This window comes from Perognathus longimembris, chromosome 3 (assembly GCF_023159225.1).
Source record: "Perognathus longimembris pacificus isolate PPM17 chromosome 3, ASM2315922v1, whole genome shotgun sequence".
NCBI lineage: Eukaryota > Metazoa > Chordata > Mammalia > Rodentia > Heteromyidae > Perognathus > Perognathus longimembris.
The window spans coordinates 6,624,934-6,649,919 of NC_063163.1; the positions used below are offsets into that span (position 1 = coordinate 6,624,934).

At 40.0% G+C, this 24,986-nt stretch overlaps 1 protein-coding gene across 1 annotated transcript in view; it reads right to left on the reverse strand.

Annotated features, from left to right (window-relative positions):
* Window positions 1-1,049: 1,049 nt before the first annotated feature.
* Window positions 1,050-24,986, reverse strand: part of Itgbl1 (integrin subunit beta like 1) — a 173,606-nt gene continuing 149,669 nt past the window's right edge. The window contains exons 8-11 of the mRNA XM_048341127.1: window positions 21,269-21,385; window positions 9,873-10,019; window positions 2,767-2,880; window positions 1,050-1,960 (exon numbers count right to left, since the gene is read on the reverse strand). Coding sequence (XP_048197084.1) covers window positions 1,869-1,960; window positions 2,767-2,880; window positions 9,873-10,019; window positions 21,269-21,385 — 470 coding nt within the window. The 3' untranslated portion in view covers window positions 1,050-1,868. The remainder of the gene's footprint in view (window positions 1,961-2,766; window positions 2,881-9,872; window positions 10,020-21,268; window positions 21,386-24,986) is intronic.

Sequence of the window (24,986 nt, forward strand, 5' to 3'; positions counted from 1 at the left end):
CACCATCAAATAGACCACAAAAATAGCTACTGAATAATTATAATGGATTTGTTTGAGGCTTCAAATGCTTTTCTAGGAAAAAGGAAAAAAACACTTTGTACTGTTTTTGACTATTATAGTCCCCTTGTTCTACAAAACTGATAAATCAATCACCATGCCCAATAAGAGAAACACAATAAATATGGTTGAATAACCTAATCTCAGGAGAGAGATGATAATTTTATAAATCAGCTAAATGATGAGATATTATTAATTATATAAAGTCAGTGTCAATTTTCTCTTTAAATAATATTTAATATTAAATTTTTAAGTGATAGTGTGGATGTGTATTTTTCTTCTTTTTGGTGATTTGGCTAAAAATGGCCAAGCCATGACTCTAGTCTATTTATGACCTTAACATAAAATTTCCAAATACAAGTTTTCATCTTAACATAACATAGAAATGATTTTGCTACATTATTTCAGGATTTTACCAGATAATTCATAATCAGAGGGGAAAATGGTTGTGTTTTTTTCTTTTGTTTTTAGCTCTACGTAATTAAAGGTTTTCTAAACCAATATGTGTAAGTAGTTCAAGTTATATATATATATGTATATATATACATATATATGAGGGAAGTACCAAATATTGTACATTTTCATAATTCAATGTGAATTTCAAATAGAGCAAAATTTCACCACAAAGAAAATAAACACTTTATTCCTAACACTGAGTGAATATTTTCAAATTCTATGTAAACCGTTTCTAGATTTTTGGGTCTTCTGAGCTTCTGAGATAAGTGCCGCATTAATGCAGTCCCTCTTCTTGACTTCTTTGTACAAACCTACTTTCTCATAGAAAAAGAAAGACTTTTCAGAGGAAGAAAATCATATTTGGGGATCATATTTCTAAATAGATGCTGTGTTTTTTAAGGGCCACATTACATAGAGTAATGTAAAGAGTTAAACATGTACATGCAAGCCCTTCCTAATTTTCTCAATAATCACTCCTATTTCTAGAAACCTAAAGTGGTTATCTTAAATATTGATTTGCTTTTGTTAATTATAAATAGGTAGATACAGAGACGTAGAATATGAACAATTTATTTATTTAAAGATGGTAAATTGTATATTTTCCAAAATTTCATCACGTATCTTAAGAGGCTCTTCTTTTGTGGTTTAGCATAAGAATCAGGCAAATGAAAGTGGAAACCAACCTGTCTTTTCCTTTCTGAAGCACTCATCATCTGGTGATCAGTCCAACTCAACCTCACATCATGTGTGCTTGTGTGTGCGCGTGCATGCATGAGTGTGTGTGTGTGTGTGTGTGTGTGTGTGTGTGTGTTCACTGTCCCTAAATGGAAATGCTGGTGATATGTACTGAAAACATCTAATTGATATATTTGTGGGAGAATATATCTTTTCTCTAGATTCTAGTATGTATTTCCAGAAGACTTTTATATTCAGGCACCATCAACTGGGATCAGAGAAAGATCTTGTTTGTGAGGGGCACCCTGTGTGTTGTGGGGCATCTAGCACCATCCATGGGTTCTACCCAGTAGGTTCTCATAATATTGCCCCTTACCCCCCTCCACTCAAAATTGTCTATAGCCATTGACAAATCTCTTGTGGGCGACAATGGCCTTCCTGAGAGCTACTAATATTAGGTGGGGAAAACAACTCTCGTGTTATTTATCACAACTCTTGTGCTATTTGGCTAAACATGTTTGTAATGGATACCCAGATTTCATTGAGGCAGTCAGAAATAGCAAGAACATACAATGGCCTGTCAAATTTGTCCTAGTGGTGATTATACATGGTTTCTTCTGCACTTCTATGTCCTAAAATGGCCCGGAATATAAGAACCCAGTCCTCTCCCATAGAACGCTTTAAGGATATTCTGTGCCGAGCCAGATTTCACATGCATTTCCATTCCATCCATCCCAGCATTCACAGTTTCCACAGTTACATATTCCATTCCCTGCAACAAAATACACACAAGACTCATTATGATGATCAAAACGCACTATTCAGATGGGTTATTACAAACCATAACTGTCCATAAATAAGAAAACCATTCCATTCATCCTCTGTAGATTTCCTTCTTGTGCAATCATAGTATTACCTTTGGTTAAGCAGCTGTGAGAACTCAAACCACCAATGCCATCCATTTGAGGCCATGATTTATCCATCACACAGTTGTAATCTAGTATCACTCAGCTCTGCTACCTTGTCACACTTTTGTTTTCCATACAGAACAAATTCATATGTTGTTATCCCTTACACTTTGTTTAAACGCACATTATTTATACCCAATTATTAGGACTCAATAAATGACAGTACAGCGACTACAACCCAGTTCAAGCAGCTTGTACATATACTCCCTCTCTGCACATAAGTGAAAACAACCAGCACAACAATGAATGGCACCTGAGCCCTGCTAAAAACAAGCGTTTGTCCCTTACACTGCACTTGATATAGGATGGCTGTCAAGAGACCTGTTTTCAGTATGACTGAGGTTGTATGATTTCATAGAGCCAGTTACCACATGAGATTTCTCCTAAAAGCATTTATTCTGCTTCACTCTTTTGTGTTCTGTGCCTAGGGATCATGGATGTGCTTATTCACAGATGCCTACTCAGTTTTCACAATTACTTCATATCGACAGTACTGGCCTGATTGTATAGAAGCAGTCTTCTCTGAACACTTTAAATAGTGTTGGCTGGGTGTTATTTTGCCCTATTGTAATCTGTGGCACAGAACAATTAGAGTAGCTTAACACCGCACCTGTGCAAATGAGACCGTCGTGTTTGTCGCAGTCTCTGTCATCGCAATCACAGAATTCCCCTGAGATGTACCACTCTTCCGCAGAACAAATGCACTTTCCACAATGGCAAGAACCTGAAATCACAAAGGCATTACTCACTGTCCTCATCTAACGGAAGGTTTCCATCTGGAATAAAGCGGCGCGGCGGCGCAGATACACTGACAATAGGCTTCTAATCACCTGTCTTCCAAAGGTAAAAGTTTATTGAATGGCTGTTTTCTCAGAGGGGAGCTTTGCTTACCGTGATTCATAAAGGTCATCCAGGAAAGGCTTCATTATGGATCTAGACAGTTGCAATTAGCCTGGAGCAAATGTTCCCAGGCCTAGTCTCATTGAAATGTCAATGAGAACACAATGTGGCTGATTCCTAGAGATGGTCTCCCAGAAAGGTGTTCAAAAATAGGTGTTGGTGATTTTTGTTGTTGCTGCTCTTTCTTCCATTTATTCTAAGACGAGTCAGATTTTAAAGTACCCGTTCTTTAAAGTAGCCCAATAGTAAATTCTGATAAATGAGAGTGTATTTTACAATTAAAATAAGTACTCAATTATTAAGCTCATTGTTTGGGTTTTTGTTTTCATGGGTTTCTCTTAAATAAAGTTACTTTTATTATCTTTAAATAGTTGTACAAAGGGATTCCAATGCAACATGTCAACTTACACAGGCAATCAATGTGTCTTGGTCATGGTTTCCCCCATGTCTAGTCTACCCCAAACCCACTCACTGCCTCCAATTTCTTGGTTCCTTTGTCACATAGGTCCCTGGAGTATACAGGTGAAGTAGGACAAGTACATACACATCCTGAGTGGCTAAGTAAAGCCATGAAAATGTGCACACTATCACTTAGTAGGTTTGACTTTGAGACATCATCCTCAAGATTCTCTGCCATCATCAATGATAGTCCTCCACCCCAAAATAAACTTAATCCTTTCTCCCACCACTATACTTCCTTTACTTGTACCTAACTATAAAACACCACTGCTTATGAAAAACTACTTTTGGTTACTGAGACTTTTACTAGTGGTCTATTGAAAAATAAACGAAAATAGGAGCTATGTAAGGTCCCAAAGAGGAGAGAGTTTTCTCAATTTAAACATCCTTTATGACAGGCCAAAATATCTTCATGTTGCAAAACCATTTCCACTGTACGAAGAAAGACAACTTTCAAATTCCAAAGACTTTCCCCTTGCATTTTGGGGGGTTTATTATTCTTTTCAAATGTAACTTTCCCCCGGGGCTGGGGATATAGCCTAGTGGCAAGAGTGCCTGCCTCGGATACACGAGGCCCTAGGTTCGATTCCCCAGCACCACATATACAGAAAACGGCCAGAAGCGGCGCTGTGGCTCAAGTGGCAGAGTGCTAGCCTTGAGCGGGAAGAAGCCAGGGACAGTGCTCAGGCCCTGAGTCCAAGGCCCAGGACTGGCCAAAAAAAACAAAAAAAAACAAAAAAAAAAAAAACAAATGTAACTTTCCTTTTACTAAAAGACTGCTAAAGGTATAGCTCTTTTTTCCCAATTCAAAATTCACCTGGAGAAAATGTGACACAGTGAAAGTATTGTCATAGTTAACAAATACAAACTCAGTAAGTTCAAATCTATTGCGGGTGAGTAGGAAGCAATTGTGAGTGCTTCTACTGAATCACAACTGTGACTGAAGGATAATTGACAATTTGGGTAAATGGAAAATCAGGAAACCTAAGAACCAGGGAAATGGCATTATAGTTATCACTTGAAAGAATTCTAGATGATATGTTAATGTATCCAAATGTTAAATACTACATAGCGTTCATATCATGGAAAGTGAGACATACATTTTAGGTAACAAAACCCCCAATGGCTAAATTAAACTTGTAACATTGCTTGTTATACATCTCAAACGAAAAGAGTAGCCAGAATTAGTCACATGGTGAGGACTACGTTTACAATTTTTTAAATACTTATTTATTGTCAAAGTGATGCACAGAGAGGTTACAGTTTCATACGTTAGGCCTTGAGTACATTTCTTGTACTGTGTTTTACAATTCCTTTTATACTTCTTGCTTAATTATAACCTAATTTCATTTAGTCTTGACTTATTTTCCCAAGGCTCTGTATTGGTTTACAAGCTCATAGGCAACGTTTATCCATCTTGCATTTCCCAGGAGTGACTGACAATCTGATGGTTGCTCAGGACCTTGGCAACTGAAAGAGATGGTGACCCCTTTGGTAGAAGCAGTGTTTCCTTATTTTAGAATATTTTTTATCCTAATCTTAAAGCCTTTCTTTGGAATTTCTAGGACTTCTTGTTTAACAATGGCTAGTGATGGGACATGATGTTGACTATTAGAGAAATTTCTTCAAAAAGCACCAAAGTTCAGCGTGTTATTTCTGTGAGTGGAAAAAAATTAATGATTTGAAGGATGTGCCTATTTTTAGCTGCTTCTAAAATAGTATTTCCTTTCCACTGCAAATTTATTTCCACAACAGAAATAAATGATTTATGTCCATAATATTCATATATTACACATAGAACACTTTTTATGTGTCTCACAATTCATGAAATGGTCTCACATTTCATCTTATACTTATTTCCTGCCCCTGGAACTATTCTACTCACTGGCTCTTGCTCCTAGAATACTTAGTAAAACATTTTCTTAAAATTGGTCAGCTAAGCTCAGGTCAACATGGTTTAGACTGATAGGGCATTTGATGGGTAAATTCTAATCCCGTTCTAGTAGTAATACAATACTTGGGGGGGGGGGAACACTTGATTTTGTATGTGCCATGAAATTTTCACTTCTTTTGGTCAGCATTTCCCCAGCCATATTGTTCTTCCCTGTTGGTTAATATTCAATGCATCTTAGACATAAGAAATCCTTCTACTGCTTGTGTAACTAGGAATAGCATAGCATGTAATAACAATACAATGTGAATAGCTCTTAGGTCCTACTATAGCACTTTCCTCATAGAGTGCTCTGGCTGCTACATCAACTACTGATACCAGGCGTGGACTGCACTCTGAAAATAGAAATACTTAGGGAGAAGATTTGGTCTGGCAGATGTAGGCTCCCTGACTACCCAGATGTGAGCAATTGCTCAACTCCACTATCTGGGTGTCACCAACACCAGACACCCAGACCAGCATAGGGGAGCAGTTGGCCCATCTTGGCAGGAGTTCTAGGCTGGTAAGTTCACAACATTACTACTAATCCTGTTGTCTTTTTCAGTGTAGACAGCCTTAAGAACATTGTATCTCCCTCTGTGCTTTTAGCTGGCTTTCATTCCTGGGAAGTCAGCCACATTTCCTCCTGTGTCTTTGGAACATCCTTAGGACACAAGAGAGGAAAGAAATAAACATCTCTACTTTCAAATAAAAGACTGGAAGAATAGAATGGGCAAGGGAATTACCTAGGACCTCAGAGGTAATAAACAACAGTTACTGTAGTATTTCCCTCTGATTCAATCTGCTGTCTAGCTATCTGCCTCTGATGACTCTCACAGACTTAAAATAATTCACATTCTTTCAAAAATGAGATAGTTGTTGCTGCAGCATTGATAGGTGAGCATACTGGATGGGGACACCAGAATGTTGGGCTGAGGCCAGTGTTTTAAAGTATAAATTTGATCTATTCTCTTTTCCAGGGGATATAGGACAGGGAGCTGGCAGAAAAAGACATAAGTGGATGAGCTGGTGTGCTGTGAATTTACTGGATGATTTGGGACCCAACTAGTGTCATTGTGAGGGTTTAAAGGGACACTGAATGACACGTAATTGTAAGCACTGTCACACACAACATCTCTAAGAATATGAGAGGATCTGAGTTGAATTTATTAAGGTAAAAATATTGTGTGTCATCTTGGATCCAAATAAATAAATTCCCCCGAACTAGCAAACAAGCCCATGAGTATCATGTATTTTGGTATGTGCTAGGTAAACCTTACTGGAGATTGGGCCATCAAATGTATCTCTTAGTTATTTCTAACAATTTGAGCCTAAGGGCAAGGCGCCTTTGTGAGTTGCCCCGTTCCCTGTTCCCTGACTAATGTTGGTTGGACTTCCTTTGTCATTCATCAAGCCTGACAAAATGCTGCAATCTGACATCCCAGCAGGCAGTTTTCACTATTGTACTAACGACTCCATCTGTTACGAAGGTCACAACAATGTATCTTGTTTTAAATTTTTCTATGGAGTGATTTATTGTCTTGGCTATAAATTTGTAAAGAAATAAAATGCTATTTCTTCATGGTCTCCTGAGGTAACGGTTTTATTCACAGCTAGTGGTGAGCTCATGGTTCAGACTTTCCATTTGGGTGTGGGGAGTGTGGGATGGAGGGGTGGGGGCGGGGAGGGAGAATCTAAGTGTCCCAAGGCAGCCATCATAGCCCTGGGCTCACACCTGTTCTATTGTCAGAGAGAGTCTTTCATGACCATCAGGATGAGGGCTTTTCACTTACAGATTTTAAATCACCTCTACATAGTTTAGAAAAACCCACGAAATGTATCACAAATGCAAGGCCCCAATCAAACAAATTGGACAGCTTACATTTTTCAGCCATCACGCTGAAAGGCTGCGTGGGTTGCATGATGTGCCCTTCTTGTGTCTTTCAAGGCAGAGTGTGAGATGGCATCCTCCAGGGAGTACAGGAATAACCGATACATCCCAGGATCCTTTCTGTGTCCCAAAGACCCCAAGACCCCAGTGTCACCCAGCACCGCTTTCGCCAGAACAAGAGGACAGCAAGAAGTCCCGAAGTAGCTCCGCCCACTGACTGCGCAAGCGCTCAGGACAAGTGTGGCCTTGGGAAGCCTTGACAGTGCTTTTGTCATCTAAAGACTCAAATGCATTTCACTTGAGTGATACACACTCAGTAAAATATGCTTTCAACCCACTGTCATTGATTCATCACCCAAAGCAGACCACAGGGAAAGACGTTCACTAGACAAGAGTTTGTGGTTTGGTTCGGAGTAAACACTTAGTGTAGGTCAGTATTTGATCCACCTAATTTTTTTCTTGTTTTACATTTATGATGCAAAAATGTTTTCTCAAACCCGAATGAATTGGACAGGAATGTTTATTCCTTGCAAAGGAAAAACCTGTTGCAAGTCAATTTAGAAATGGACTACATTATTGAGATAAGTCTGCGTGATTATATATACATGTATGTATATACACATGTATGCGTGCATGTGTATGTATATATGCATGTGTATATACATATGTATGTATATGTATATATGCACATACATTAAACAGTTTTTTTTTTAAATAAACAGATACAAAGGAGCACATTTATATTTCAGCATGAAGAGGTTCTCATTTGTTGGTGTTTCTGTGAAAAGCTTATTCCAGTGATTACTCTTCTAATGAGAAACAAGCAAAACAGTATCAAATGATCAATATTTTTTCCTACATTTCTTCTCTGAGCTCCAAAGCAAGTCTATCCAGGTACACAAAGCTCACATCATAGGAAGGTCTCATTGGCCTCAGACTGCATACAATTTACTAGGAGACTGGACCCAGGGAACAAAGAGCTGGCTTTCAACCTCTTGGAGGGCAATTTGCCTACTGAAATGACATTAGGTTAGAGGTTTGGTCTCTGAGCCAGCAGAATGTTATCAACAGAAGTCGTTAACAGAATTCTTGGAATTCAAGGACAGTGCTGTCTATTGAAATGAGGCCTTGTGTATCTGTGTTCAGCCTTCCTGAAAGCACCACAGGTGGCCAGAGCAGCCATTTGCTTTTAGCTCTGAAGTCAGGTCAAGCACAGGCCTTGTTTGGGAAGTGAAATATTAGCTGCAGTCAGGGTACAGAACATGCATGGTGCATCTCGCTCCCCGACACCTTCATGGGCCACAATGGCGTCTCTGGGATGCTACAGAGCTCTACCCAGCATCTCTGCAACATGTTTGCGCTACAGAATCCTCTTTACAAAGGGATGGTATGCTCACAACTTCCCCCCACCCACCCCAAGCATTGCTGTTGGGGGCGGTACTGGAGCTCCAGCTAGACTGAGAGTGTGTGACTGTGGCAAGAGAACAGTTAGGGAGGAATCAGCCTTTGCAAGAAACTGCTAAAGGAGAGTGAGGGCACTCCAAACTTGCAACTCCACAAAAGCCAACTCTTCAACTTGTGGGAGAGTCCTGAGGCTTCCACGTGGGCCTAGGCACGAGGCAAGGAGGATTGGAATACCTTTAAGGAATGCTAAGTGCCATGATTCTTGAAGTTCATTGTTCAAAGCCAGGTACCAGTGGCTCACACACGTAATCCTAGCTCCAAAGAAGGCTGAGATCTGAGGATCACATCCAGATGGGACAGACAAACTAGCTCCAATTAATCACCAGGACACCGGAAGTGGGGTATTCTCAAACAGTAGGGTACCAGCCTTGAGCACAAAAGCCAAGAGCGCGTATCCAGGCCCTGAGTTCAGCCCTAGTTGAATGTTATTGTTGTTTTGACCAATATTATTAAAATTAAGGTGTCTAAAATTTAATCTGCTTGTAGTCTTTACTCAGAAAAAACTCTGCTGTGGTGTGTGTGTGTGTGTGTGTGTGCGTGCGTGTGTGTGTGTGTGAGTGTGTGTGTGTGTGTGTGTTGGGTAGTACAAGGGAAAGTCTACTTTTTCATTATGTAGTTTTTAAGGCAAGGAAAATTGCACCAAAATTATGAAACCCATATACTTGTTTCCTTTGTCATGAAAAGTTTGAGGGTTTTTTTTTTTCTATCTTTCTTATATGAACTCTTCTCATTTCTTCCACAGACACGTGTCAGAAATTCATGAATCAAATCATATCATATCTGGTCTACGCTATTCCTGAGCTAAGCTCAAAGACTTTGCCTTTTCTTCTGGTTTTGGTCTATTCTATCCTGGTTATTAAATTAATCCATTCTCTCTTTGAGCGACAACGTTGATGATCTTTTGCAGGGGAGCGTTCCAGTGTTTCATTATCTTAGATCCTGACATTCTTCTGGTTAATTGCAGCCTGGCTTTCACGAAAAGTTCAGTCTAGACAAGATGGTTACTACTTGATGTCTTACAAGCTATGTGTCAGAACAGGAATACGGTCCAGATTCAAGCAGAGATACTTACCCTTCCCCGAGCACAAGATGCCATCTGCTGATTCACACAGACTCCTGCTTTGTTCTTCTGTCATGTTACATTTCCTCGGATGTTGGCAGAGCTTGCCAAACCAACCTCTCTCACAAACACAACGACCACAGGAGCACGTGCCGTGGCCTATAAAGAGCCACAGGGTGGGGAGGAGAAGACGCGGTGGATAAGTAACCTGTGGAATTGGAGGAGGGCAGAGCGCAGTTGGCAAGTCACTGCTTTAAAAATGTCACTGGAAACCAACCTTAATGTGATCAATTTGAATGTAGAATGAGATGGACTTGAGAGAAAGAAATCACAAAACAATTTCAAATGGAATTACAACATTCAGTTTTTGAAACAGAGTACTTCCTCACTTATATACTTATCAGTATGGAGTCTCAGTGCTATCTTCAAAATATGGAAACTCAATTTGTAAGGCCACTCACATAACCATTGCTTGCAGCAGTTATTAATTTCTCTCCTATGGCTTCATAGTAAAAACAAAAGACCCTTGGCATTGCTTTACTTCTGTGCCTCTGTACTTGCTAACAAATAGAAGTACAAGTACTGATGTGTCTCTATTACTGAAAAGAAGTTAAAAACAGTACTGGGTTTAGAATCACATTGGGATTCTTATTCTTTTAGCCAGACCCATTCCAATCTCTGCAAGATAGCATCTGTGACTTGTACAGGGCACATGTACTTTAGGTGCTTGCTACCTTTGCATGATTTTTCAATTTAATTTCTTATTTCCACTCAGTGTCTTATTCCTTTCCTTGACACATGCCAGATCTGTTTGACTCACTTATTTGCCTATAAAGGATTTCCTACATATCTATTAGGAGCATAGTAAATGGCTATGTTCTAGGGGCCATGAACTCAAACATGAGGCTCACAGTGGGTCCTGTTCATCTCTCTGGGACATATGTGATCACCATTTAGACTGGCTAGGTTCTCTCAAGCTATTGACATCATTATCTTTTGACTATTTGCTCTAGCAGAACCTTCAACAGCAAATTTGACTCCATCTGCTCTCTGGCACTCATTTCTGCACAAGGAAAGATGAATAATGAACATTTGTTTTCAGTTCATTGTTATAATTAATTTAACATAACCACCCATGAAGCCAGGCCATGGTTTTCTTTAGCACATGACCATCTGGAAGTTAATGGAAAGCAAATGGGAGAGGAGTTCAGAAAAGAATTGTCTTTACAGAATTATTTCCAACAGCTTCTTGGTACCTATGTGGCAATGTATAAAACTCAATTTCACCCCAACTCTTAGAGTCTATTACTATTCCAATCTTTCAGTCAGGAAACTGAGGCACAAGAATAGAAATTAAGCTTGAAATCTCATAGTTGAAGAGCTCTAGATCAATCTTGATCCTTTCCTCATATTTCAATGCCCACACATATTCTATTCTGTCACAATTTTCTCTAGTGTTCATTTTAGAAAACAAGAAAGAAGTCTAGCAGCCTTTTCTTCATTGCTAATTTTCACTGGTTGTGTTGTCATTTAAAGGGATGCATTCAACATTCGTGGGGTGTTTCTTTCCCCCTCTCAAAGTCTCTCCTTAATGCTGGACACTCCTTGTCCCTTTGACAATCCTCCTCTGTCTCTACGTCCCTGTTCTTCTGACATAATAAATATAGATATGCCGCATCATCTATTTTGAATTACCTTTATTTCTCTCTCTAAAGTGATTGAAAAGTTCATCAAAGCATAAGACTTTGGACAATCACAATGATCACATGGCTGAATCTCCACTGCCTACTTCAATCCTGTAATCTCCGGCTTTGTGGTCTATAAGCTTCCTAAATAGCTCTACCAGACCTACACAGATAATTTTCTTCCCAAGAGCCAATACAGAAGTAACTTCTTTATTTGCCATTTACTTACATGGTACAACTCTGCTTCCAGTCTATCAGTATAAAATGTTTTAGACAGTATTTTAATTTCCTCAACATTCTTCAGCAGTTGTCGTTTCATTGAAACCACCTCCAAGTTTCTGCTTTATATCGCCGCCATCCACCTTTGAGACACCTGTCTACGATGTCCCGGCACTGTCTCTCATTCCCTACAGCAAACCATTCTGTACATCACAGCTGGACCTCTAGTTCTGAATAACTCCCTAATGCTGTATCAGCCTTTGATAAAACATAGAGCTTGGAGCTATTTTTTTCCAATCATAATCTTTCTCTTCTTCCTTTCACCAAACAAACCCAACAATCCCTGTGCCTTTCACATGCTTTTCTGACTTCATGCCTTTACTCACTAGACATTTAGGTTTGCTTTAATTTTAAAGCTTGGCAAATAACTAAACAGAGATTTTTACCAATAGTCACAAGTGGAACTCATGACCTTTTCTTTGAATTTTCCCCACCTTTCATTTCCTCTCATTCCTCATTCCCCCTCCCTTTCTTCTTCTCCTGTCTTATTTTTCTCCCTCCTTTCCTCTCTCTCCTTCCCCCTTCTTCCCTCCCTCCCAACCTCCTTCACTCTAGCTCTCCCTAGATAAGAAATTCTTCCCTTCCCTCCTTCCCTTCCCTCCCTCTGTTCCCTTCCCTTCTGCTTCTTTCCTCCCTCCCTCCCTCCCTCATTCCCTCCCTCCCTCCCTCCCTCCCTCCCTCCCTCGCTCCCTCCCTCCTTCCTTCCTTTCCTTCCTTTGACTCCTTCTTTTCTCTCTCTCATTCTTTCATGTATGTGGAGCTGTCGGTAAGGTGGTAGCAGCTCAATACAGAGAAATGGATGAAGACCTATTCTGATCATAGAATCTATCCATAAGCAATAGGCTATTGAATTGGATATAGCATGGGAAGGAAAGAAACAGCTGGCTTTCTGGCAGAAAACAGCCCAAATAATCATGCAACTTATAAAATACGGAAGTTTCAGGAGTAAGAGATTGAAGGCTACTGCCTTGGTGTGTGTTTTTTTTTTGTTTTGTTTTTTTGTTTCTTTTTGTTTTTGTTTTTGTTTTTGGCCAGTCCTGGGTCTTGGACTCAGGGTCTGAGCACTGTCCCTGGCTTCTTCCCGCTCAAGGCTAGCACTCTGCCACCTGACCCACAGTGCCCTTTCTGGCCGTTTTCCATACATGTGGTGCTGGGGAATCAAACCCAGAGCTTCATGTGTAGGAGGCAAGCACTCTTGCCACTAGGCCATATTCCCAGCCCCTTGGTGTGGTTTTTGAACCTCCTGTGTTTTAGAGATCTTAAGAAATAGAGTTGTTAATTCAAGGAAGAAGTTGACTCATATCTGCAGCTCAGAGGCAGATCAGGGCCTAGAATGCTGGCATTTGCAATATTAAGTGACACTTAGAGGTTAAAAGTGAGTGACCCAACTCATGCAGAAATAAGACTTGGAAAACTCTAACATTAAAAACGAGGGTACAAGAGGAATAGTCAGACAAGTACTAAAATCCAGAGAGAAAAAAGCAAAATAGGCTGGCAAATGGAGAATGTCCCATATAACAAGGCTAGCAAGTGAAATATTCTTGAAAACTTGAGACAGAAAAAAATAAGAAATCGAAAGTGGTTTCAGCCAACTTTTCTGAGTGTGTTGTTACTTAGGCCTGTAAAGTGGAACAACGTAGTGAGAAAAATAGCTTCGAGAATCATCTATACCCACTATTCATGGAGAACAACTCTCTGCTACTCTAGCAGTGTCAGCAGTGAAATTACCATAGAATGGATTATCATAGCACAGTCCTGTTCAGAGAGACTTCTAGCATCTGGACTGACAAGAGTGTGGTAGGGTTTTTTTGTTTGTTTGTTTTGTTTTCTTATTGTCTTGTTCTCTCCCTGCCAAGCATCCATGGATGGGGCCCAATTTCCTCATTGTCCGACATCCATACAAGAATCAGCAGCCACAGGCACCTATTTAGATTTACTAAATTAAAATTTAATACTCAGTTTTCCAGGCTTCTTTAAACACACAATATGTATCAACAGCCTCCTATAGTCTAGTGGCCAATGGTTATGGTGGTAAATAAAGCAAATACCAAAAATAAATAAATAAATAAAAAGCAGATACCCCATACTCTTGTGTCCTTGAAAGTTTTACTCTAGATGATGACTTTTCCAATGACATTTCTTGGCTCCAAGGCACTTTTCTTTGAAACACTGAGAATGAATACTAATTAGATCACGCATTATGTATTGCCTTCCTATTATGCTTCTATCTATCTTAAGAGAAGCACATTTTTTTTTGGATTAGTTGATAATTTGCCCGTGTGAAAAGTGTTTGATTATTTTGGCTCTTTTATTTACCTGGATGTGCTAATAAATGAGAAATAAGAGAAAATCTCCTGGGGAGGTTTCCAGGAAACAAGTGTTCTCCAAAAGGTGGGATGAACTCAGCTAGCTTTCTTTACTTTTCCTGCCCATTTCTTTCTCCCTAGCAGATGGACATATCGCAGGTTGCCTACAAGCAGGGTAATGCAAGTCCTGTTTTTAGAGAAGGACAGAGCAGAAGTGAAGACATGGGAGTTAGAGTTACGGCTGAGTCATAAGCCACCCTCTTGCCATCCATCCCAGAGTGACACCTGCAGACTGATAGTGTCCATCACCTTCAGTCAAACAGAGTCCCATTGGGTGCACTTACAAATTTGAAGAGTCTTGTGATTGAAAAGTACAACTTGGAGACAATCTCCTGTCACTGTCTCCATTAAAGGATGTCTTGCCCGGGTGAGTGGCCAAAGGTCTTCCTTTTCTTCATGTAAAAAATCCAGTCACACCACGGTGTCCTGGAACTCATGGTATTTAGTCCACACAGATCTCTCCAATTGCGTCGAAGAACTAAAGAACTCCCTAAAGAAATGTGAACTGATTGTGTAATTAAAGAGTGGCTCTTCATTATCCCTTCTTGTTTCTAAATTGGACTCGTGGGCAGCTATTCCAGGAACATAGGGCAAAGAAGAAAAGTAATAAGAAGTCTATTTCTTTTTCTCACCCTAGATAAATGTATGCAGAAGGGAAGTGTCTGATTAAGCTTGTATTATGCTCAAATAATTAAACCAACATGATCCAGCATATTAATATAGTTTTTTTATGGAGTCTAAAACTCATGTGTCAATGAAAATGGGTAAATCTTAGAAGTGTCAATCTACACAAAAGCATTTTTCCATTGTAAGATATTTGATAAGAAATATATGCCATCTGTAAGATACTTACATTTTAACTTTTAAGAACCCATGTTTAAAGAGAACCTATACACAGTCCATGATGATTGAATATGAGTCACAAACAAGCTAATTAAATGAAGAATGCTCTTACATCGCCTGGCTTTTTTCAACCAGTCATTTTCACGGCCCTTTTGAGGTTGTAATTTTAGTGTAATCAAAACTGAACTGCTTTAAATTATGAAATTACTTACATTCACCCTCAGGTACAATTGCTAATTTATCCTGATCTACCAGGATTGACTTAATCATTTTTAGTTTTATTGTTGGGAAGGTGGATAAATAATGCTGGCTCTTGCTTCTTGTGTGTCTGTTGATTAGGGACAGTTTGTGGATCATTTTGAATTTACTTGTTTGTTTGCTAAAATGCTTAGTCCCTGCTTCAGAGTCAGGAGCCACCTTTGGCTCTCTGGACACACTCTGAATTTGAAGAGTTCCCGTTCATTTTTCTAGATGACATGCCACAAAAACTATGGCCCAGGGGAAGCAGAGGGAATAACCCAACATTGTAATTCTCAAGTTCATTTTCTGAAGCCAAGTGAGAAGGATGGTATTCTTACATTTCACACTTTCATGTGAGTAGGATTTGTTCATCACTGGCTGACGATGATGGGGCACAACTAATTGCTTTGGAAAAGCTAAAAGCCATTCTTTGCCTGTTGGGCAGTCCCAACTTCCTTCTAAAACACTTTGCAGCTCTTGGTCCACATGCCTGAGGCAGAGGCATAATTCTGCAGAGATTGCTATACCAGCCTTCTTCTTTCCTTTAGGCCACTAGATGGAATATCTACTTGGTACATAGAGCCAGGAATATTTTGTTCCTTGTGTCTCATTCTTACCAACAAGCCAAAAGCTGGGAGTTGTTACTCCTGTTGTACATATGAGTAAAGCAACACAGAAAAGCCAAAAAGCCTGTCAAGATTCTATGCTAATATGAAAAAAGTAAGAATTCAAGGAGACAGATGGATCAAGAAAATGTCACAGACAGACAGACAGACACACACACACTATGTAATTATACTTATCCATCAAAAATATTGGAAAATATTATATTAAGGCTTGGAAAAATATTATATTAAGTGAAGTAAACCAGAGCCAAAGAAACATAGGCTTCATGGTTTCCCTCATTTGTGGTAACTAGAATGTGGTAACTATAAATCTACAAGTAAACACACTGAATGACTATAATAAATAAATAACACTGGGACATGATAAAATATATAGGACTCTAGACATTAACACACAGAGGCCAAAGAAGGCTATGCATAGGATTGGAGGACAAAGGTTCAATAACTATGTATGGATGATCATATAAAATAATATTCTATGAAGTGAATTCCAAGAAAAGGAAACAAAGAGATGTTCTTTGGTTGTCATTGTTGCTGTTTTTGTTTCCTTTTTCTTTTGTCTTATTTGTTATTTTGTATTGGGGGGGTAAAAGGGGGCATATAAAAGGTAGAACAAGGATAACAAATACAACAACGATATTAGACACTATGTGGAAAATGATTTATACTCATTATGCATTACCTGATTCACATAACTGTAACCTCTTTATATGTCAACTCTACAAAATCAATAAAAAAGCAAAAAAAAAAACCCAAGTAAAGTCCAATAACACACACACACACACACACACACACACACACACACACACACTCTGAAGAAAAAAATTTTCCATGAAATTCTTTGTACTTTAAATAAACTAGTACTTTGAGGGGAAAAAAAATTCAAACCCTGGTCTATCTGAGTACTAAGCACATGCACATTTTGCTTCCTTTCCTCATTTATTTCAAGAGAAAAGTGATTACTTCAACTCATATCTAATAAGGAGACTGCAAAGCCAGGCACTGGTGGCTCATGTCTGTAATCGTAGCAACTGAGATGGGAGACTGAGATGTGACGGTCAATGTTGGAAGCTAGCATAGGCAGACAAACCCAAGAGACTCTTATCGACAATTAACCAACAAAAAGTAGTTAACTTCCAGAGTGGAGGTCTTACTCAAATGAGAGAGGACCAGTTTTGAGTGAAAAACCCAAGCAGGAACACAAGTTCCTGCGTTCAGGCCCCTATACTAATAGAAGAATGTCCAGAAGAACGCATGCACATATGCCATTAATGTACTTGAGTGTAGCAGAAAATGTGGGTTTTCTCCAGACAAATAATCAGGCATCCCAAGAAGATTCATAAATCTGGCTTTGGAGAGCTCTACCCCTCAAATAAACAGAAATACAAAATATCATTGGATATTATCTTTGATGATTTGTTTCTAGGTGCTTTTTATCTTGTTCTCTATGTTTTAGTTTTTAAATATTGAAAATGAAGCATTAGTGTTACTATTTTAAGTTCCGTGGTATGTAAAGATGAACAAAGTATAATAAATGGAGATAAAATACTTTATATCCCAAATCAAGAGTAAATATAACCGTCTCAAGGTCAGGTTCAAGAGAACTGAGAAAACTACAGACGCAAGAAAGTGAAATATGTTCCTTCAATATCACAAATATTTTTTCACCTCTGCTTTTTCCTCAGCCTTCCCAGATCTAAAATGTTCCTCACATCTAATTCCCACATATCCAGATATAAGCCATTCAAAGTCCAAGACGGATGCAATTTCAAGTTGGCAGTTCCCTGATCTGAAACTGAAAAATCTTCTCATTTCTCTCTCTCCTTCACTTGTTGGTGAGTCCCTTCATTCATAGCCTATTTAAAAGAAGGTCTTTTATCCTGTGGTGGAAGACACAATAACCTAAGAGGGGGAGGAGGCGGGGATGGGAAGAGAGAGGGATGGGATGGGAGGGAGATCCATTATATCCATGAGGACTGTGCAAAGACTTGAAGAAAAGAAGCAGGCGTACTTAGAGCACAGCACAGACATCGAGCCATGGGGTGGCATGTGCCACACAGAGGAAATAGTAAATAACCTCGCCAAGGCTTCCTCCGGGATACAACCTGGAAGAGCAATGGGAGAATGGCAGAGCTCTTCAGAAGGGAAGGTAAGATGGCAAAGGATAAGGAAAACGACAAATCACAAAAACCCAATTTCACCATTCTTTGTTGCCTTTTATGAAGAAAATGTTTGGTGTTTTTTTTTTTTTCCTTAAATGTAGACATACTTGACGGGGAAGCTGGTGGCTCACACCTGTAATCTTAGCTGTTCGGGAGGCTGAAATCTTAGGAGAGTGGTTCAAAGCCAGCGTGGGTAGGAAAGTCTGTGCCAGCCTGGATAGGAGAGCCTGTAAGACTTATCAATTAACCGACAAAAACTCAGAAACGGATGGAGCTCCAGAAGGAGCTTCGAGCAGATTGTGGGCATGACAACCTGTGTAATGGAGGTTTAGATTCTCCACAGATGACAGCCCAGATGCAGGCAGATGAGAGACTCTGACCACACAGATGTGGAGGCACCTGCCTTCACACAGCTTCCTCTCTGACTTAGGCCAGTCTCTGCTGCTGATTCATGAAGCACCTCCACAAGGGGAAATGCGGTGGCCAGTTAGGAGATTTCTGGAAATGAAAACATTGTCATTTGTCACTTACAGTTGACTCACAATTCTCTCTTATGCAGTTGAAATTTCTCAGTCTTAGGTCAACATTAAGATGACTGAGGTCTTCAGGTACTATTTGGAATTCTGTCTTTTCAGGGAATCAGAACCAGGAATTTAACAAGATTGGCAACTTATTTTTGTGTGCCAATATCGGCCTCATGTCCTCACTTGGCCTTTTTCTGCTCTACCACTTGAGCCACATCTCTACTTCTATGTTTTGCTGTTTAATTGGATATAAGAGTCTCATGGATGTTTCTGTACAGGCTGGCTTTGAATTGTGATCCTGAGATCTCAGCTTCCCAAGTAGCTAGGATTACAGGTGTGAGCCACCAGTGCTTAGCAAGGCTATCATCTCTCATAACGGGGCAAATGACTTTACCAGTGTGTTGTCCACGTTTCCTAAAGTCCCAGTGACTCCAACTCTACTGCCTCCATGCAGGTAAAGCATGTCTATCTCTCATCCCTAATATCTACATTCTGCCTCTTGTAAATCCATTGATGGCTGCTCTGATTTATGCACTGGATTTTGCTAGTTTGGCTCATAGAAGTATATTCTTCCAGAGACACCGGCAACTCTGTGTAGATGCTCAACACACATCACTGAGAAAAGGTCAAAGATGTAAGATGTCTCACTTACCCACTCTGCATCTGATCTTTCCTACCAGGGAGACAGGTTGTTTTCATTTATTTAATTTTTATTTTGAAGTAGCATACATTAATATCAATGGAGAATTTCATTGTGATGCTTCCATAATGTATAGCATATATGTTGAACAAATTATTTTTCAGTTTTGATTTTCTCCTTACAACTGGAGACTAAGAGAGGCTTATGGAAGGAAAAGTTATAATTTAATGGGTATGAAGGTATAACAGGTGTCAACAAACCCATTTGCCTTAACCACTTCTCTGAAGACATTGTATAAGGAGGCTTATAAGAGATTAATACGGCAGGTCAGAGAGAGGACTAAGATAAGGAGTAGAGATATGTATTCCATATCCAGAGGCCAGGGATATGTATACATACATATATAATGTATATTATATAATGCATACTATATACAATGTGTTTTATAGATTTGTGAGAATTAAATGCATTTATATACAACATGTGTCTTAGCAAACACAAAGAACTATAATCTACTTTGATATTTCCAATAACTAATACAATGTGAAAGAAGGACCTAACCTAAAGAAATAATATTTTCATAATATGAAAAATTTGAGGTCAATCTAGTGAATTAAACCTTGAAGGTCAAGTTATGGACCTGCATTTTCAATTGTGATATAGTAATTCTTTTATGCTCATTCACATTACCATGTGTGAAAGAAAGAGAGCAGAGAAGCCCCAAGATCACTGCTTGATGGCAGCCTGGCATTTGCTGTGTACAACAGTTACTGGAAAAATAACACTTCTGCATGACTCAAAGGCAAAGAGAAGAAGCTATGCTTGTTCGAACTGCAGGTGTATTGCAATAGGTCATAGAAAGGATAGGTTATTGAGCTAGCTAGTACGCAGGTAATTCGACAAGTACGTAGGTATGTAGGGCAGGTGGAAAGATAGCTGATAGATGACAGATGGTCTATAGAGATGTCAGGTAGTCTAAAGATGTGTATTCACCTCCAGATGTCCATAAAGAAAATGTATGCTTTGGAGTTTTCTGATAATGTAAAGTCCAATGCACTTGAACTATTATATCTGACAGATACTGTCTTCATGGGCTTTCACATCCCTTTCATTTCAATTTCACTGAAAACCCAGAAGAGCCCCTGCACTGATTTCTACAATAGGAAGTGTTTCAAGACTGAAACCCAATGCCATGAAGAGTGGCTACTCCATGAGGCAGATATTGGGAAGATCACACTACTAGGCCACCCCAGGCAAAAGTCAGTGAGAACTCATTTCAATCAGCAAGTCAGGTATGTTGGCATGCATCTGCGATCCCAGGCACGCAAGAACCCTAGGTTCAAGGGTCATGATCCAAGGCTGACTCCGGGGAAACCCCTGCAAAACCTTACCTGAAAAGTAGCTGAAAGGGCTGAGCACTTGACTCAAATGGTGGAGAACCTGCCTAGCAAGCATGAGGCCCCGAGTCAGTCCCGAGTCGTGATCTGCAGCTCTGCTCTTCCTCTGGGTGATGTTCAGGATGAGCCCACTTCTGAAACTCTCACTTTTGTTTCTGCAATCTCTCTCTCTCTCTTTCTCTCTCTCTCTCTCTTTGGGTTTATGAGATTTTAGTATGGGTTGGAGAACTATCATCTTGACTTTACAGTGCAGGATGACTGCTCTTTTTCCAAGTCTGTGTGTGTTACTTCCTCCCTCCCTCCGTGTGTATGAGTAAAGGAAGAAAAGAAAAAGTGGAGCACAAAGCATCCCAGTCCTTACCACTTCGTTCAGACCCTGTGACCTTTTTTTTTATTGAAGGCGCACAATGATCCCTTTTATCAAAAGTGCACGGTGTACTTTCAAACACCTCGAAATCAAGAATTCAAGAACATAAAGTCACCACTAGCCTCACTGTCCATTGCTTTTAGGCTAATGATACGCTAGGTTTTGTTGATCTTACTCTCCTCAGCGATTTGGAAAGAGGAGTGAAGTGAGGGGAGAAGGTGAAGCGGGTTTCGCACTGGGGGTGGGGGGGAAGGCATGGGGTTGAGGAAGAGTTACCACCTGCACAGACCACACCCTCCAGGTCCTCGCAGCGCCGGTCGTCACACTGGCAGGTCTTGCCATAGACCCTGCCGTCTCCCGGGGGGTAGCAAGTGCATTTGCCACATTCACATTTGCCTGAAAAGTATCAAGAGAAAAAGCACACGGGTAAGGTACGTGACAGTCTCAGAGCCATCTTCCAGAAAGCAGGCTAAGTAGGAAACTCAGATCTCTTGAACGGCTCAGCCGATGATTTTTCTGACCTCTCTACCGTGCACTGCTGATCAAGCTTTCATCTTTCCTACCCTCCGCTGAAGATCAAGTCCAAACGCTGAGCGGGTCAGGAGCTAGCCGGATGAAGGCTGGCTCAGACAACACTTGGTGTTTGCTATTCCCCTTTTGTTTGACTCTCCTGTGAACACTAGTTCCACCACAAAATTCTCTTCCCGTTTCATATTCAATTTCGTTGGATGGTACGGCTTTAAATAATTGATTGGCTTTGTGTTTTTTGACCTGACTTAATATAATATGGTTATTTATTTAAAAAAAATCTTTTCATTAAAGAAAACTGTTCTTGAGAGGTTACTCCTTTAGAGATTATTTGTAGTCATTTTTGTAGTGCATGGAACTCAATTTCACATTAAGTATTATAACAAGATACATGACCCATGACCCAAACATTTTATAATTTTTAACTTAAAATTTAAAAACCATTTTGGAGGGGTGGGGGATGACATTGGTTCATAGTGTATTTCTTAACTAGCAAGATTACAATGATTTTTGTCATTGTTTCTAGGGCTATCACGACAAGACCAGCATTATAATTCCTTGCTGACATCATTTTGGTTTTATAATAGCACACATTGGCCAGCGTTACTACAAAGCAGGAAACTAAGACATACTAATGCCAAATAACTGTCCACAGTGAACCAGCTAGCCAGGGACTAAACTGATGACCCATCCGTTGTCGTTAAACTGTGCACATCACCATTAAGTCACATGGCATTTTATACACTCATAATTTAGCATCAAAGGCTCTATGAGAAAGAAAATTCCTCTTGTCTCAGAAATCATCCTGGTTTGCCAGAAATTCAGCTGTGTAATAGTTCCCTAAGACATCTGTTACCCTTCATCATTAGCCTGACCATCATCATTACACACCCACTGAAATGATGCTAAGGTGCTTCAAGGCTGACACCAGAGAGCTGTTAGTCATTCACTTTCTTGCGGCACTTGTATTTTGTTAAAGAAATTTGGAGTTGGTGCCTAACAGAGGAAAGAAAGACTAGTATTTAGAGTCATATAATTTCAGAGCCGTAATTATAGATAATCTAATGTGGTGATTCATCATCTTTCTGCCAGCATCCCTTTTGTAAGTAACGATGACACAAGGCAGGGTTGTTCTGGTTGACAGTCAACAGCTCTTAATACTTGGAGAGAGTTTTACATTCAACAGATGGCAGGAGCTCTCCTCCAGTAATATGCCTGGGTGGACAGAGCGGGGACACAGTGGAACATCTCGGTGCAGGCTCTGTGGTGGAGCAGTGACGACCACAGGAGAGTAGCACGTGTCCACAGTGCCAGCATACAGCACAGCAGGAGTGTTCAGAGCAACAACAGCAGGGATTGGTGCCCAGCCATTCTTGGTATTGACAGGCTTCGCAGGCACGATGGTCCATAGAATTCTATGCCTGAACTTACAGATTTATTTATTTATTACCCCAGTTAACGAACTTGGTTTCTGATGTTTGCAATAAACAATGTTATCAGGAGGAGGTATGAAGTTATTTGCCAAAGTTATCTTTGTCCAATATCCAATTAGACAAAGTTGTGTCATCAAAAGCAGTTTTATACAACAGGACATAGCCAATAACCGTGTATTGAATCTGAAAATCGCAACTAAAAGAGTAGCTTTTAAGCGCTCTCACCACACAACATGGGTAAGTGTGCATGGTATAGTAAAACATGCTTTGGTTGAGCAATGTATAATTAATACATACTTCAAAGCATTATGTTGATAGATGGCATGTTAGAAGGATCCACAATTTTGACTCCATGAATGAGAGGAGTCAGGTAACACAGGAGAAACTACATTCTAAAGAAAGAGAGGAAGCGCATCCGAAATTATAAAAGAGGTGGCAGGACAAGGCACCAAAGAAAGGCAGCAAAGAGCTCCTAGCACTATTCCTGGTTCTCAGGGAAGTGTGGGGGAAGCTCAAAGTTTGATCACAAGGTCAGTCGGACTGCCCTGAGGCTAGTTTGACAATTCTAGTTACAGGATAAGTCAACACTTATATCAGCATTAAACCCACTGCAGGATTCTCTTAAGAAGTGACTGCTTCAGTGTTGAAGGAAGCTATTGCATTACTCCTCTAACTTGGGAAGGTTATAGAAAAATGCCATCTTAAAGTAGGGCCTAAGATGTGATATCCATGGCTCAGGGAATCGTGACACATCCTCCCACTGTGTCTGAGCAGCAGATGGCCTTGCGTATTCAGCTTCCAAGTTCTCCTAGCTTGCAAATGTCCACTGTTAAGTCAGTCAGAAACCTGAGCGGTCTGGACTCTTGAGTCACATGGTATCTTTGACCTTTTCACAGGAGTTGAAATTCTGGATAAGGCTAGAATGCACTGAGACCCATCTCTTCAAGCTGTGCCCCAGTATATGGGTGCAGCCAGGCAACCCTGAAGGCCCTGGGTCCCCACTGCTGAAACACAGGATTTCTGCAGACTCCTGCTCTCCAAACAAAAGTGTACTGCTGGATGAGGTCTATGGGCATTGAAACAGCAGTCAGAGTGCCCAAGCCCTTCAGTTATCCTCCTCTTTGTGCAGAACCCAGTGCTCTTGGCGCCTTTACCCTTTGACACATTTGGGGGTCAACTTGAGGATTAGATGCTTACCCTAGGAACACAAACTGAGGCACTTGTGCAGCCAGTGGGAACCAACCAGGTCTATAGGGCCTAAAGCTCCCCTATAATCAGCAGTGGCTTTTAGCACACAAAGGAGGGAAACTTCTAAATTGATAACACACTCGAGGTAGACAACTGACCCTTCTACTAAAGGCTCCAGCTAGTTAACCTCGATCTGAAAAGTGCTGGGAATCAGGGCTAGTACTCTGATCATGTGAATAAGATCTTGGCTACTGAGCCATACTTCTAGTCCCATAGTGAGAAATAGGATCTCAACCTGACAACTATACTGTCCTGCCTGATCATCAGAGATTAGCAATTCCCAATGAAGAAACACAAGAAATATAAAAGACTAGATAACACGGTCGGTTCCTCCAAAATGCACAGAAACGAACACAAACGACAGTGAAGTGCATGAAATCCTAGACAAAAACAGTATTAAAAGAAAGTAATTATGAGAATTGTCAATGAAATTAAAGAGGACACAAATAAGTGGCTGAATGAATTCTAAAAAAAAAAAATACTTAAGGGATCTGGGAATGTGGCTTAGTGGTAGAGTGCTTGCCTAGCATGCATGAAGCCCTGAGTTCGATTCCTCAATATCATATAAGCAGAAATAGCCAGAAGCAGTGCTCAAGTAGTAGAGTGCTTGCCTTGAGCAAAAGAAGCTCAGAGACAGTGCCCAGGCCCTGAGTTCAAATCCTGAGATTGGCAAAAAAAATATACTTAAGTGCTTGATGGACTAAAGATAATGTAGAATGTATGTGAAAGAATAGCTCAATGAAGATATTCAAATACTGTACAAAAATCAAATTGAAATTTAGGGAATA